This window comes from Triticum aestivum, chromosome 1D (genome assembly GCF_018294505.1).
Source record: "Triticum aestivum cultivar Chinese Spring chromosome 1D, IWGSC CS RefSeq v2.1, whole genome shotgun sequence".
In the NCBI taxonomy this organism is placed as follows: domain Eukaryota; kingdom Viridiplantae; phylum Streptophyta; class Magnoliopsida; order Poales; family Poaceae; genus Triticum; species Triticum aestivum.
The window spans coordinates 381,643,726-381,658,288 of NC_057796.1; the positions used below are offsets into that span (position 1 = coordinate 381,643,726).

General features: G+C 46.7%; 1 protein-coding gene across 2 annotated transcripts; it reads left to right on the forward strand.

Moving 5' to 3' along the window:
- The first annotated feature begins 8,663 nt into the window (after nucleotides 1-8,663).
- LOC123182227 (protein YIPF1 homolog) lies at nucleotides 8,664-11,927 on the forward strand. 2 transcript variants are annotated; one of them, XM_044594732.1, is made up of 7 exons: nucleotides 8,664-8,931; nucleotides 9,033-9,081; nucleotides 9,172-9,264; nucleotides 9,986-10,145; nucleotides 10,671-10,941; nucleotides 11,227-11,440; nucleotides 11,588-11,927. In XM_044594732.1, the coding sequence occupies exons 1-6, from the start codon at nucleotides 8,878-8,880 to the stop codon at nucleotides 11,416-11,418; spliced, it is 819 nt and encodes a 272-aa protein (XP_044450667.1). In that variant the 5' UTR covers nucleotides 8,664-8,877; the 3' UTR covers nucleotides 11,419-11,440; nucleotides 11,588-11,927. The 2 variants fall into 2 exon arrangements, with proteins under 2 accessions (XP_044450667.1, XP_044450668.1); XM_044594733.1 differs by having other exon boundaries at nucleotides 11,591-11,927.
- Nucleotides 11,928-14,563: the final 2,636 nt, after the last annotated feature.

Below are 14,563 nucleotides of genomic sequence, written 5' to 3' on the forward strand. Positions count from 1 at the left end.
TCTCGGAATGGCCATGGAAAAGCCATAATAGGTAGGTATGGTGGCTGTTTTGAGGAAGATATAATAAGGCTTATGTGTGATAGAGCGTATTATATCACGGGGTTTGGATGCACCTGTGAAGTTTGCACCACGTCTCGATGTGAGAAAGGGCAATGCACGGTACCGTAGAGGCTAGCAAATTGCGGAAAGGTAAGAGTGCATATAATCCATGGACTCACATTTAGTCATAAAGAACTCATATAATTATTGCAAAAGTTTATTAGCCCTCGAAGCAAAGTACTACTATGCATGCCCTAGGGGGATAGATTGGTAGGAAAAGACCATCGCTCGTCCCCGACCACCACTCATAAGGAGGACAATCAATAATAAATCATGCTCCAACATCATAGCATAACGAGAGACTATACGTGCATGCTTCGGGAATCACAAACCTTAACACCAATATTTTTACTAAACACAACCATTTACTAGTACCTCCCACATATTTCTATCTCTATATCGCAAGGAATCACAAACCTTAACACCAATATTTTTACTATTGCAAGGAATCAAACATATCATATTCAGTGATCCATAAGTTTTATGTAGGATTTTATGACTAACCATGCAATTGACCAATTCCAGTTGACTCTCTAAATAGATATAAGTGAGGCATGAGAGTTTAATTTTTTCTACAAAAGACCATGCTCTAACAAGTATAAGTGAAGCAAAAGAGCATTATACAAATAACGGTTTTATATGTGAAGAGAAACATGCAATCCAAACTTCAAATGATATAAGTGAAGCACATGAAGCATTCTATAAAGCCACACTCAAAAGATATAAGTGAAGTGCAATGAGCATTCTATAAATCAACCATGGACTATCTCATACCAGCATGGTGCATGAAATAAAAATGAAAACTAAAAGCAAAAGACGCTCCAAGATTTGCAGATATCACATGAACGAAACGAAACCGAAAACATACCGATACTTGTTGAAGAAAGATGGGATGCCTTCCGGGGCATCCCCAAGCTTAGATGCTTGAGTCTCCTTGAATATTTAATTGGGGTGCCTTGGGCATCCCCAAGCTTGAGCTCTTGCCTCTCCTCCTTCTCCTCACATCGAGACCTCCTCGATCTTCGAACACTTCATCCACACAAAACTCAACAGAAAGCTCGGTAAGATCCGTTAGTATAATAAAGAAAATCACTACTCTAAGTACTATTGCAAACCGATTCATATTTTGTTTTTGCATTGTAGCTACTGTAATATAACTTTTCCATGGCTTAATCCACTGATAGAAATCGATAGTTTCATCAAAACAAGCAAACAATGCATCAAAAACAGAATCTGTCTTAAACAGGATAGTCTGTAGTAATCTGAACATTCACCATACTTCTGGTACTTCAAAAATTCTGAAAAAATTAGGAAAAATAAACAATTTGTATAGAAAGTGCAAAAAGTTTCAGAACCGTTTGATGTTCCAGTAAAAAATGTAAAATCGCGCACTACAGCCAAAGTTTCTGTTTTGCACCGCACAAACCAACAAGCAATGTAAACATCCTAAAGGCAAATCTTGGCACATTATTTTTATAATACAATGGAATTGTACAAGGGGATAATTATTTTTGTGAGAATCTTCATGAAAAATTCTACATTGTTTCCATGAGCATGAACACAAGTTTTCATCCAATGAGCTCACAGTTTCATCAATTTCTTCTTCCATAGACTCCTGCAAAATATTAGTCTCTTCTTGGACAGCGGAGACTTTCTCAATAAATTCATCAATATCGGAATTGTATTTATAATTATCATAGCAATATTTAAGGATGGCAAAATTTTCAGGTCTGTAAACATCATCATCAAAACCTTCATATTTTTCAAACAAAGATTCAATCATAAGCACCCTTAAAGGCAACAAATTCTTCTATTCGTTCCACATCATAGTAATCATATATACCTCTAGCATAAGAAGCCAAGGTTTCATTATCATTAAATTCACATGAAAAGGGAAGGTGTGGAACCTCAATCTTAGAGCAACAAGTATAATCATATCTCAAGCATAAATCCTGAGCATACCAATGCAACATATAAATTTGATCCCATAAAAGTTTCCCTTTTTGCGTCAAGCGATAATCCCTAAAGTATTCACGTTGATCCAACGTTACTCCCATTATCAAGTTGAATGGGGTTTTCTCAGGATTATCAAAGTAGTGCATAATGTTTTTCACATAACGAGCATCGAGGGTTTTAGGAGGTTCCCCATCTCCATGAGTAGCAAGTACCACTAATATTTTTGGTATTTCATGTTCCATATCCATACTTGAAGATAGAGAACAACTTAGAACAGGAAATAAAATCTACTTAGTGATAAAGCAAACAAGCACACACGAGAATATTCACCCCACGCTATTGCTCCCCGGCAACGGTGCCAGAAAAAGGTCTTGATAACCCACAAGTATAGGGGATCATTGTAGCCTCTTTCGATAAGTAAGAGTGTCGAACCCAACGAGGAGCTAAAGGTAGAACAAATATTCCCTCAAGTTCTATTGACCACCGATACAACTCTACGCACACTTGACATTTGCTTTACCGAAAACAAGTATGAAACTATGTTGTAGGTGTGATGCTAGAACTACTTTGCAAGAATAAAACTAGAAGTACTTTGCAAGATAATAAAAGTTAGGTGTTTAGTAAAAGGGTTTGTGTCAACAAGAAAGTTATTTGTCCCTAGGCAATCGGTAACAAGTACCGGTAATCATTCTTGTAATTTTATATGAGGGAGAGGCATGAGCTAACATACTTTCTCTACTTGGATCATATGCACTTATGATTGGAACTCTAGCAAGAATCCGCAACTACTAAAGATCATTAAGGTCGTGAAACCCAACCGTAGCATTAAATACCAAGTCCTCTTTACTCCCATACGACATAGCCCACCTACTCGGGTTTAAGTTTTTGTCACTCTCGCAACCCACCATAAGCGAACCATGAACATATTGCAACACCCTACAATGGGGGCCCCTCACGTTTGCGCGAGAACGGAGGGCACCATAGGACAACACGATAAATAAAATATACAATCATACCAACCAAGATCACAATTAACCCACAGGACAAAACGGATCTACTCAAACATCATAGGATAACCATAGATCACTGGGAAACAATATATGGAGTTGAGCACCATGTTTAAGTAGAGATTACAACGGGGGGAAGAGGTGTTACACCGCTGCATAGAGGGGGAGAAAGTTGGTGTTCACGGTAGCAAGATTATTGATGTAGATCGCCGTCACGATCCTAGCCCCGTGTTGGAAATATGCCCTAGAGGCAATAATAAATGGTTATTATTATATTTCTTTGTTCATGATAATTGTCTATTGTTCATGCTATAATTGTGTTATCCGGAAATCGTAATACATGTGTGAATACATAGACCACAATGTGTCCCTAGTAAGCCTCTAGTTGACTAGCTCATTGATCAACAGATAGTCATGGTTTCCTGACTATGGACATTGGATGTCATTGATAACGGGATCACATCATTAGGAGAATGATGTGATGGACAAGACCCAATCCTAAGCATAGCATAAAAGATCGTGTAGGTTCGTTTGCTAGAGCTTTTCCAATGTCAAGTATCTTCTCCTTAGACAATGAGATCGTGCAACTCCCGGATACCGTAGGAGTTCTTTGGGTGTGCCAAACGTCACAACGTAACTGGGTGACTATAAAGGTACACTATGGGTATCTCCGAAAGTGTCTGTTGGGTTGGCACGGATCGAGACTGGGATTTGTCACTCCGTATGACGGAGAGGTATCTCTGGGCCCACTCGGTAATGCATCATCATAATGAGCTCAATGTGACTAAGGAGTTAGTCACGGGATCATGCATTGCGGTACGAGTAAAGAGACTTGCCGGTAACGAGATTGAACAAGGTATTGGGATACCGACGATCGAATCTCGGGCAAGTAACATACCGATTGACGAAGGGAATTGTATACGGGATTGATTGAATCCTCGACATCGTGGTTCATCCGATGAGATCATCGTGGAACATGTGGGAGCCAACATGGGTATCCAGATCCCGCTGTTGGTTATTGACCGGAGAGGCGTCTCGGTCATGTCTGCATGTCTCCCGAACCCGTAGGGTCTACACACTTAAGGTTCGGTGACGCTAGGGTTGTAGAGATATGAGTATGCGGAAACCCGAAAGTTTTTCGGAGTCCCGGATGAGATCCCGGACGTCACGAGGAGTTCCGGAATGGTCCGGAGGTGAAGAATTATATATAGGAAGTCAAGTTTCGGCCACCGGGAAAGTTTCGGGGGTCACCGGTATTGTACCGGGACCACCGGAAGGGTCCCGGGGGTCCACCGGGTGGGGCCACCTATCCTGGAGGGCCCCATGGGCTGAAGTAGGAAGGGAACCAGCCCTTAGTGGGCTGGGGCGCCCCCATGGGCCTTCCCCCTGCGCCTAGGGTTGGAAACCCTAGGGTGGGGGCGCCCCACTTGCCTTGGGGGGCAAGTCTCCCCCCTGGCCGCCGCCCCCCATGTAGATGGGTTCCTGGCCGGCGCCCCCCTTCCCAGGGGGCCTATATAAAGGGGGGGGGGAGGGAGGGCAGTAGCATTACAGCCTTGGGCTCCTCCCTCCTCCCTTGCTACACCTCTCCCTCTCGCAGAAGCTCGGCGAAGCCCTGCCGAGATCCCGCTACATCCACCACCACGCCGTCGTGCTGCTGGATCTCCATCAACCTCTCCTTCCCCCTTGCTAGATCAAGAAGGAGGAGACGTCGCTGCACTGTATGTGTGTTGAACGCGGAGGTGCCGTCCGTTCGGCACTCGGTCATCGGTGATTTGGATCACGGCGAGTACGACTCCATCAACCTCGTTCATTGGAACGCTTCCGCTCGCGATCTACAAGGGTATGTAGATGCACTCCTTTCCCCTCGTTGCTAGTATACTCCATAGATGGATCTTGGTGAGCGTAGGAAAATTTTAAAATTCTGCTACGATCCCCAACACCCCGGCGGCACTCGAGCGCCATCGGGAGAGAGGGGGAGAGAGCCCCCCTCCTGCTTCTTCTTCCTTGGCCTCCCCCCTAGATGGTAGGAGAGTTCCCCCTCTGGTCCATGGTCTCCATGGCGGCGGAGGGGCGGGAGCCCCTCCGAGATTGGATCTCCCTCTCTGTTCTCTTCTGTTTCGCGTCCTCCAGATCTGGCCGAAAACCGTTTCTTATATTCCCGGAGATCCGTAAGTCTGATTGCGCTGAGATTTTAACACGATTTTTTCCGGATATAAGCTTCCTTGCGCCCGAAGTAGAGCTCCAACTGACGTTCGAGGAGGGTACAACCCACCACCTCGTGCCAGGGGCCTGGGGCGCACCCTGGTGTCTTGTGGTGCGTGTGGGCCTCCGTTTGCGGTGATTCCAACTCCTAAAAATCACATATATTCCAAAATAATTCTCCGTGAAATTTTATTGCATTTGAACTTCCTTTGATATGGATACTCTGCGATACAAAAAACATGCAGAAAACAGGAACCGGCACTGGCCATTGGATCAATAGGTTAGTCCAATAAATCATATAAAAAGTTGCCAAAAGTATGTAAAACTTGTATAATATTGGCATGAAACAATCAAAAATTATAGATACGATGGAGGCGTATCAGATGTGACGTTCAGAATCACATCCACATCAAGAGAGAAGAGTTTTTTAGGGACTATATCATTGTTCCAACCTCCTGTATATGGATCAGTCAAGTCCGAGACTCTCTTCACCAGGTCGTTACTCAACTTGCCCATTGGCATAAGCCTGAAGTATTTGGGATCCATTTATCCGTCCATATGGAGATAGATGAGCCATCACCAACATGTTTGGTGGGCCCCCACATCCAAAGCAACACGCCCCACTACAAATATGGAGATAGACGCCAACCTTATTTTCCTAGCATCATCAAATTGAATGTTCAAAGTCTCGGAAGCCCATGCCGCCAACCTATTTTGGTGTAGCCAATTTCTTCCAAGAGAACTCTTGCATCGCCAAATGGAGAGATCTCTTGTCCAAAGAACTACCCCACCAATATTTGGCCATACAAGATGTGAAACTCTTGCATACCTTTTTAGTTAACTTGAAGCAACTCATGCTGAAAATGGGGATCGCCTGAATCACTGTTTTCAATCAAACCTCCCTACCAGCACAAGCTAGGTTCCTCTCGGACTACCTTGAGTATTGCCATGAATCCTCTCAAGAATATAAACAAAAGTTCCACTTGTGATCTTTCCAACTGCCGTAGGGGGTCCCAAATAGCGCTCAGAGAATGCTTCCACGCTAATACTCGGAGTTCCTTTGAGGGAAACTCTCAGCGCCTCCACTGCATTTGGAATGAGAAAGATCAAACCCTTTGCATGATTCACAGCCTGCCCTGAGTAATCGACATCGATTCAAAGAATATCATTAAGTCTATGAGTACTTTGGATCTTTGCGCCAATGAAGATTAAGCAATCATCCGCAAATAGCAAGCGATTGATCCAACATGCCACATTAGAACATTTGATCACCACATTCTTGGGAGAGATGATGGAGGCCAATCTCCTAGAGTGCGGTTGTTGGTGCTAGGTTTAAGAAGATTTTTTTACTATGTTGAATACACACTTTTATGGAGTATTTTTAGAGGCACACTTGAAATGTCTCTAATTTTCTTCATAAGAACACATGTACCTTTCTTTTTAGAAGTTCCCCTCATTCATTTCATTTTGGAGCTGACAAAAACATACACACTTCTTCCAGAAAAAAGAACATGCACACTTTTTGTTCCGAAAGAACACATTATGTATGTTTAAATGGGATGGTCGATAGTGTTGGGCCAATTCCTGAACGGGGTTTATCAGGAGTGAGACCACTGCACCACGCACCAGCCACACGACAACATTAGAAGCTCGTGCTTGTCGGGAAGCCACTGCTCTGGCCAAGGACTTGATGATCACTAAAATTTGTGTGGCCTCGGATTGTCTCTCTGTTTTCAACGATATTCATACTGGAACTCTTGGGATTATTGCACCAATTGTGAAGGAGATTAACAATATAGCTACAGATTTCCTCTCCTGCTCCTTTATTCATGAATGACGTCTCTCCAATAAGGAGGCCCATAGTTTAGCTAGACATGCTTTACATCTAGATGAAGCTCGTCATGTGTGGTTTTTAAACCCTTTTGATACTGCTATTATCCCTGTAATTCGTACCATTGATCAATAAAGTAAAGCATGTTAGCCCTAAAAAAAGCCAGGACAGAAAGCCTATCTGTAGGCGTGACTAGGGTTCCCCCGCTCCCCCACCGCCGCCGCCGCCGGCAGCGCGCTCCCCGCCTCCCTCTCCCCCTCCCCCCCGCGCTCCCGTCCGCCCGCTCGCCCCCCGCGGGCGACGGGCGGCCCCCTACCTCCGCTCCTTCGGCCTCCTCCCCGTCCATCTCCCTCCCCCCCCCCGCCGCCGGCCGGGTCCGCCGGGCCTTGCCCGCGAGGCGCTGGCGGCGGCGGGCCGTCCCTTCCCCGCACGCTCATGGGGGGCGCGGGGGCCTCCCGATGGCGGCGGTGCAGCTCGGCCATTGCGGTGGGGTTCAACGGCGGGATTCCGGCGAGCCCCGGGGTACTCGGTGCGGCGGCGCGGTCGTTGGCCGCGGGGCGGCGTGGCGGTGCTGGTGGCCGGCGGCGCCCGTGCGGCCCAGATCTGGGCCCTTTCGGGCTCCATCTGGGCTAGGGCGGGCCGGAGACTCGGTGCGTGGCGACGCCGTTCCCTGGTTGGTGATGAAGTTGCGGTGGTCTGCGGGCGGTGGCGGCTTCGTCGGCCGGCGAGCTGTAGCGTGACGGGAGGGGCTGTCCGGACCCTTTGGGTCCGGCCGGGCCTCGGTGCCTGGCAGGCCCCTTGTCCGCGCGTCCGGTCGGCTCCGCGGTGGCGGTGGTGGTTGTCCCCTCACGTCGGCGATGTTGCGGATGCCCCCAAGGCCACTCTCCCTTCTCCCATCCTCCAGGTTTCGTGTCGGTGACCTTAGGAAGACGGCGAAGTTGATTTGATGACCGTGGTGGCACATGTTGGTGGGCGGCGCGATGGGCGGTGCACTATGATTCGTCTGGGGTGGTGGTGGGGGTTTGGGCTGGGAGAAATCTCTGGCGGCTCGTCCGACCCCGACGCGGCGACGCCTGTGGGTGCCGCCGGACCTTCCTGAAGGGCGTCGGGTACACCCCTCCCCTCACTGCCCCCCGCGTACCGGGGGAAACCCTAGGATTAGTCCGGGCAGCAGCGGCGTCGTCGTCGCCTCCTTCTTGAAGGTGTTGCTTGGTACGCGGCGCTTCGGGTGCTGGGAACGTGGTGGTACTTCTTCGGAGGGTGCAGCGGTCGCCGGTCATCTTCGTTTCGTCGATCTGCCGTTGCTGGCATTTGTTTCTCTTCCTTTTTTCTTTGTTTTTTCTTTGGGCTTGTTTGTGCTGCGGCCCCAGCACCTATTGTTGGATGTATCGGTGGTTGCTTTGTAATACAAAGCGGGGGAAACCCTTTTTCTTAAAAAAAGCCACACGAGAGGCGCCATGTTTGGTTTCAACCCCAGGATCTTTTTTCTATCTCACTTCATGTGTTTTTTGATCAATAAAATCTAGCTATTATCCTAAAAAAACCCAGCCACATGAGGGTTTCTCAAAGAAAAAAAAAAACAGCCACACGAGGTGCGACCTCCTTCTTTCCGAAGCAAAGCACGAGGACCGTGCGACGACGACTTCCCCACGGCAGAGTTTTCCCCTTTCCCCCCTCCCCACTCGCCAAAAATCCTCGATCCAAATCCCCACTCCGGCGACGCGACGCGGCCATGCGCAGCTGCCGATAGGCGACGACTGCAGCGACCACGCGTGAGCGGCCATGGACGAGGGCTACGCCAGCCTCCCCACCAGCCACCTCCTCGGCTCCGTCCCCGTACCGATCACGCCCTCCCCCCCTAACCGTTTCCTGCATCTCGTCTCGCTAGGGTTGGCGTTGTTGTTGAGCTGGGGTGATTGATTCTGTTGCATCTGCAGGCTGTGGCTGTGGCTCCCGATGAGAGGAAGCCCGGTGCTCCCGCCGAAGGTACGTGCGCGCGCGCGTGCGTTTCAGATTAGTGCTGCTGCTGCCGCTGCTGGCTCGAGGTTACATTAATTTTCATTAATTACATTTCAGTTGGAAATGCCGCTGCCACCTCGCGCCTGCAGCAGTTTCCGCCTGCTCCTGCTGCGAACGGAGGAGGGTACCAGCCTCCAGGGAGCCCTCTAGGTAACAGATTGACCTGTTAAATTAATTATCAGCGTGTTCCACCCACAGTAATAGTTTGTCTGCAATATTCGAATGAATCCAGCTCCGCATACACAATTTGTCAGGTTAATGGGTGTGGATATATTTTGGTTTAGTGGGATGCGATGTGAATATCTTACTTGCTTATGAGATTTGTATTTATTACATTCCAATGGCCCAAGTGTAGGGTTTATAGATTTCAGTTCGAAAGGGCCTGAGTGTAGCTGTGAGCCTGTGATGTCTCTTGTGTGAGAAATCTTGAACAAAGCACATGGCCTCCCCATGGTTTACATCCCGATGTGATATTAGTGTGTATATATCCTGGTAATGCTTTGTTAAAGCTGCGTGTGTAAAATACGAACATAGAGCTTATAGCATCTTCTGTTTGCATGAGTCATAGAGATTGCGTACTGTAGCTGTCGTATGGAGCACATGATGATAATATTGTGCATTTCGTGACTGCTATTGTTTGCCTACGGCGCACCATTTTTAGATTTCAGAAAAATAATGTAATTATGATTTTCTAGAAGTCTCCAGTCCAAAGAAAGCACTGTCGTGCATTTGTTCTTTGTTTGTTACTTTGGCCTTTATCCCAGACAATGCATAGATGACAGGATTTTTCTCAATATTTCATTTAAAATTGCATGATGTTTCTTTTGCATCTGTTGTTCCATGTTGAAATATTCTTTTATCCTCTTTGCAGGTGGAGATGTAGAAACACAGACAAACTGGAAAGGATACTTCAATGTTGCCTCTTATACTCCATATTTCAATGTTGATACTGATGTCGTTGTTGACAGACTTATCAGTTCAGTTTATCCAATGGAGGGATTTTTCAGGAAGATAGATGTTAATCCTGACATGTAAGTGTATTGCCAATCTTCTACCTGCTTCCAAGTTTGAAAATTTTGAGTTCTAAGTACCACATAGTCTGTAGTAAATGATTTGAGGCAAATGGTCAAGTATATAGCTCATAACAAGAGCAATTCACAAAGATCACTACACTCAAGTGATATCATAAGTTGCAGCACATGCACATGCTGCAGTATTATTGAGAGCACTGTTGGAACATGCCAGAATTGTGTAGTGAAGCAATACTAGCACTAGCATCAGATGAATTTTTTTATTGGGGAAGTGCGATAGTTTAATAGACATTCTAGAGAAATACCAAATATGGTGTAACAGATATATGTTGTAACTTGTAATTTGTATAGCAGATGGGGTTTGTTATGCTAGCAACATAATTTTTAAGGGAACATGACAAGTCATAATTTTAAGTAACTTCTCACCCGCTTTTGCACTTGAGTTTCTTATTGCATTGTTATGACTACATTTTATCTCCGAGCCTACTTTTCGATCTGTGATAAATCATTTTCTTTATTCTGCAGGTATGGGCCCTTATGGATCACCACTACACTGATATTTATGCTGGCTGCATTCGGAAACTTTGCCACTTATCTAATGCAAAGGAAAAGTGATCTGAATATATGGAACTTTGATGTTAGCTATTTCAGTTTGGCGGCATCAGTCATGTACGGTTATGCTATCGTGGTACCTGCTGCATTCTTTTTCCTGTTTCAGTACTTTGGATCACGCCCAAGCCTTATCCGGTTTTGGTGTATGTGGGGCTATTCTCTGTTTATCTTCGTACCAGCATCTGTAAGTATTTAAGTTCTATCCCAATACATTTATATTTTTTTTTACAAGCAAGAACATGTAGCACATTGCGTACGTACCTTTTATTGAACTTCCGTGGGAATTTTCATTCATTGATGCAACTATATATAATGTAAAGAATATCTAGTCAGAGAATTGACTCTATCAAAGTAATAATCCATGATAATGTTATGGTTGTCCGTGTTTTGGCTAGCACCTCTATTCTTTCATGCAAAGGGTGACTTGCTTGTCTAACACAGATTGCTCTGCTATTTTTCTTTGCCTCAGATACTGCTACTTATTCCCGTGGAATTTCTTCGCTGGGTCATCATAGCTGGTGCCGGTGGTGCATCATCTTGGTTCATCTTTTTAAACTTGAAGGAATGCACCGAAGGAGCTGATATGATGGCTTTGATCGCAAGTGCATCAGTGCTGCAGTTTGCTCTGGCACTGTTCATCAAAGTTTTCTTTTTTGCCTGAGATCTATTCTGTGTTGCTTCAGGTCGGTTACTCTCGTTGAACTGCATATCCTCAATTCCCCTTCCAAATATTCCATTACACCCTTCTGAACAACTCCACGCTTTAATGTTATTGAGTACTCTATAGTAAGTGGGACAAGCTGTTTAACACACTTTTGTTTTCCTTTTAGCAGGTGAGCTGGATGTTTTCTTTGTGTCCCCGTCGTTCTGTTCTGCCATTCATCTTTCTGAGGACCAGGCAGTGGACTAGTTTCACCCTACATACATATTGACCCTAGATTTGATAGACCTTGGGAGTGTCTGTTTTCAAGATTTTTGACTCTGTGTAGTTAAGGGAATTTCACTGTGTGCGTTCCAGTGCGAAGTTACTAAGTTTGCCATCTAAATTTGCACCTGGTGAACTTTCTGCCACCGTGCTGTACAACAACGGTGGTTAGCAAGAATGTGAAGCTCTTTTTTGTTTGTACAATCCATTGCTGTAAATGCATGGTTTTCTCATGTTTCTATCCAGCATATACTCCCTCCGTTCCTAAATATAAGTCTTTGGAGATTCCAATAAAAGACTACATACGGAGCAAAATGAGTGAATCTGCACTCTAAAGTATGTCTATATACATCCGTATGTAGTTTGTATTGAAATCTTTAAAGACTTATATTTAGGAATGGAGGGAGTAGTAAGCTAATTGATGTGAGGTATGTTTGCGTACACATGTATCCCTTGGGTTTAACCACCGAACTGAACAAATCATGAATGACTTCAATATTTCATGGGCGAAGCTCGAAAGGGTAGATATAGTCAGTTAGTCATATGATTCTGGAATCTGGACTGAGATGACCTTCGGTTCAAATCATTGGGCCGTTTGGATCTCAATCAAAGCTTGTCACACCTAAGGTTGCCAGAAGTTTAATAGTACTCCCTCCGATCCATATTAATTGACGCTGCTTTTGTACAACTTTCGTACAGATCGGAGGGAGTAACAAACTTTGTAGGCTTATTCTTGCGCATACTCGCAGCAACTTAGCTTCAAACCAAACAAGCAGCTAGAGTGGTGGAGGCGGATTTGTGGTCTATGGGGACATCTACATCCTATATGGGATTTCTTTTTAGTAATTCAACAAAAAGTCAAAAATTCCTGAAAATATTTTTGAAATAAACTTGACCTTCTATTGTACTCGTGAGAAAAAAAACCACAAAAAGAAAATCTCCCTTTGACTTCTTTTCAAAAAAGACAAATTTTTGGCTAAAATAGCGTGAATAGTGACCTATAATAGCAAATAAATTTTGTCTTTTTTGCTGCAAGGTCAACTTTTGTTTTTTTTTCGTGAAAATTTATATACTAGTGCAAAAGTAAGTCAAGTGTTTTGTCAAAATAGTTCTTACCTATTTTGACTTTTTATTAAAATATTTAAAAGAAATCTCCATATAGGGTGTATATACAACCAGGAACACAAGTGTATTTCCCCAGAGTGGTAAGCATTTTTCACCAGGATTTGTACTCACAAATGTAGCACCAGTGAAAGTGCGGAATATTATAGGAAGAGATGGTTGCAGTGGTCAGTTCCTCCTTAATCTTGACAACCAAATGCAATCCATGACCAAGGCCCAGTACAACTATAGTAGCTAAAACAAAGTTCTGTAGTAGCATTTGCCTCCATGGTAACATGACACACGACAAAGGTTACACAATGCCAGGCCCCATCTCACATCATTTTTGTAGGATTTTTTTTTTTTGAAACGGAGGCAAAAGTTTTACCTCATCGATTAATTAAGCAGAAGAGAGTTGCTTGGTTAATTAGGGAAAACCAAGCGAAAACCAGATTGCCCAGTTAATTATGGAGAACCGGGCTAAAACCCTCACAACCGCTGAGCAGCACACATAGAAAGCCCCACGCACACCACTCCAAAGAGGGCCTCGACGAGGCCGCACGCAGGCGTCATCGTCATCACTCCTCCCCTAGAGGCGTCATCGCCATCCCTACACTCTGAGGAAACGACTCCCACTTCGCCGTAGGCGATCGTCGACTCAACCCACACTGTAGCGGACACGTGAAGCTGCATGAAGATCGATGCCAAAACCTCAGCCTCCTGCGGCCAGACAGCGCAATTCCAACTCTGACGGAGAACTCAGTAGGACAAAACCAGGCACGATTGGCGCCACGGGAGATCGCCGAACGGGCAACCTGCAGCCAGTCATCGTATACCACAGGGCCTCGCCGCCGCAGCTTCGACTCCATAGCAACAAGCAAACCGAGGCAATACCATGGACACGCCGAAGAAGAGCCGACTACCGCAACCATTGCCGCGTCGCCGACATGGCTCCCACCATCATCGTTGCCACAGAAGCCTGGACGCCACCAACCACCGGTCCCGCTTGCCGATGCCGAGCTCCAAGACGAAGCCCCCAAGAGGGAAAACGACACCAAGGAGCCGTCATCGTCCGATCATAAGATCTAGGGTTTCCCCTGAAGAGGCCGAGATGGCCGGATCCGTGCGAGAGGAGTGCGGCAGCAAATCAGCGATGCCTCCAGGAAGGTCACGACGGCCACAACCACCGCCATCGCTGGTCACGGCACAGGGCCGAGACAGGGTCTTCACCCGAGCTCCCACACCACCTCGGTTGCACATCATCCCGCACCGGCACTGACAAGCCCACCAATCATCCTCGCAGCCGAAGCCGCCGCCCGAGCGCCAAACAGGCAGCCCGAGCCCCTCCACCACGCGCCCCGCCAGAGCAGCAGCACCATGACGGGCCTCCACCACACCGGAGCATGTGGCCACCCAGCCGCAAATCCGTGCTGCCCGGACCTCCTGCGCACATCCGCCGAGCCTCCCTGCCCGGCCTCGCCTGAGCCGCAGCCCCTCACGCCCGCCTGCCGAGCTTCCCTGCCGCGGCCTCCCTGTCGCCGCAGGACCCTCTGCACGCACTAGACGCCCACGCCCCGACGCGCAGATCCGCGCCCAGCCCGCCGAGCCCCTGCGCCATGGCCGTGCAACCGGCGGGCGCACGCAGCACCCCACCAAGGCCGCCACGTCGTGGCCGCCAGCCCTGAACTCGCCGGCGCGCACAGCCCCTGGACCACCAGCGCCGCCGGACGCCAAGAGCGGCAGATCCGCCCCCACTGCGCCGCGAAATGGCCCCACCGCC

What these genes read in the sequence shown, in the direction of transcription:
- LOC123182227 (XM_044594732.1), top strand. Translation starts at nt 8,878, where the DNA reads ATGGACGAGGGCTACGCCAGCCTCCCCACCAGCCACCTCCTCGGCTCC. An exon ending in ACCTCCTCGGCTCCGTCCCC is followed by an intron (nt 8,932 to 9,032) that starts GTACCGATCACG and finishes TTGCATCTGCAG; the next exon opens with GCTGTGGCTGTGGCTCCCGA. An exon ending in TTATCTTCGTACCAGCATCT is followed by an intron (nt 10,942 to 11,226) that starts GTAAGTATTTAA and finishes TCTTTGCCTCAG; the next exon opens with ATACTGCTACTTATTCCCGT.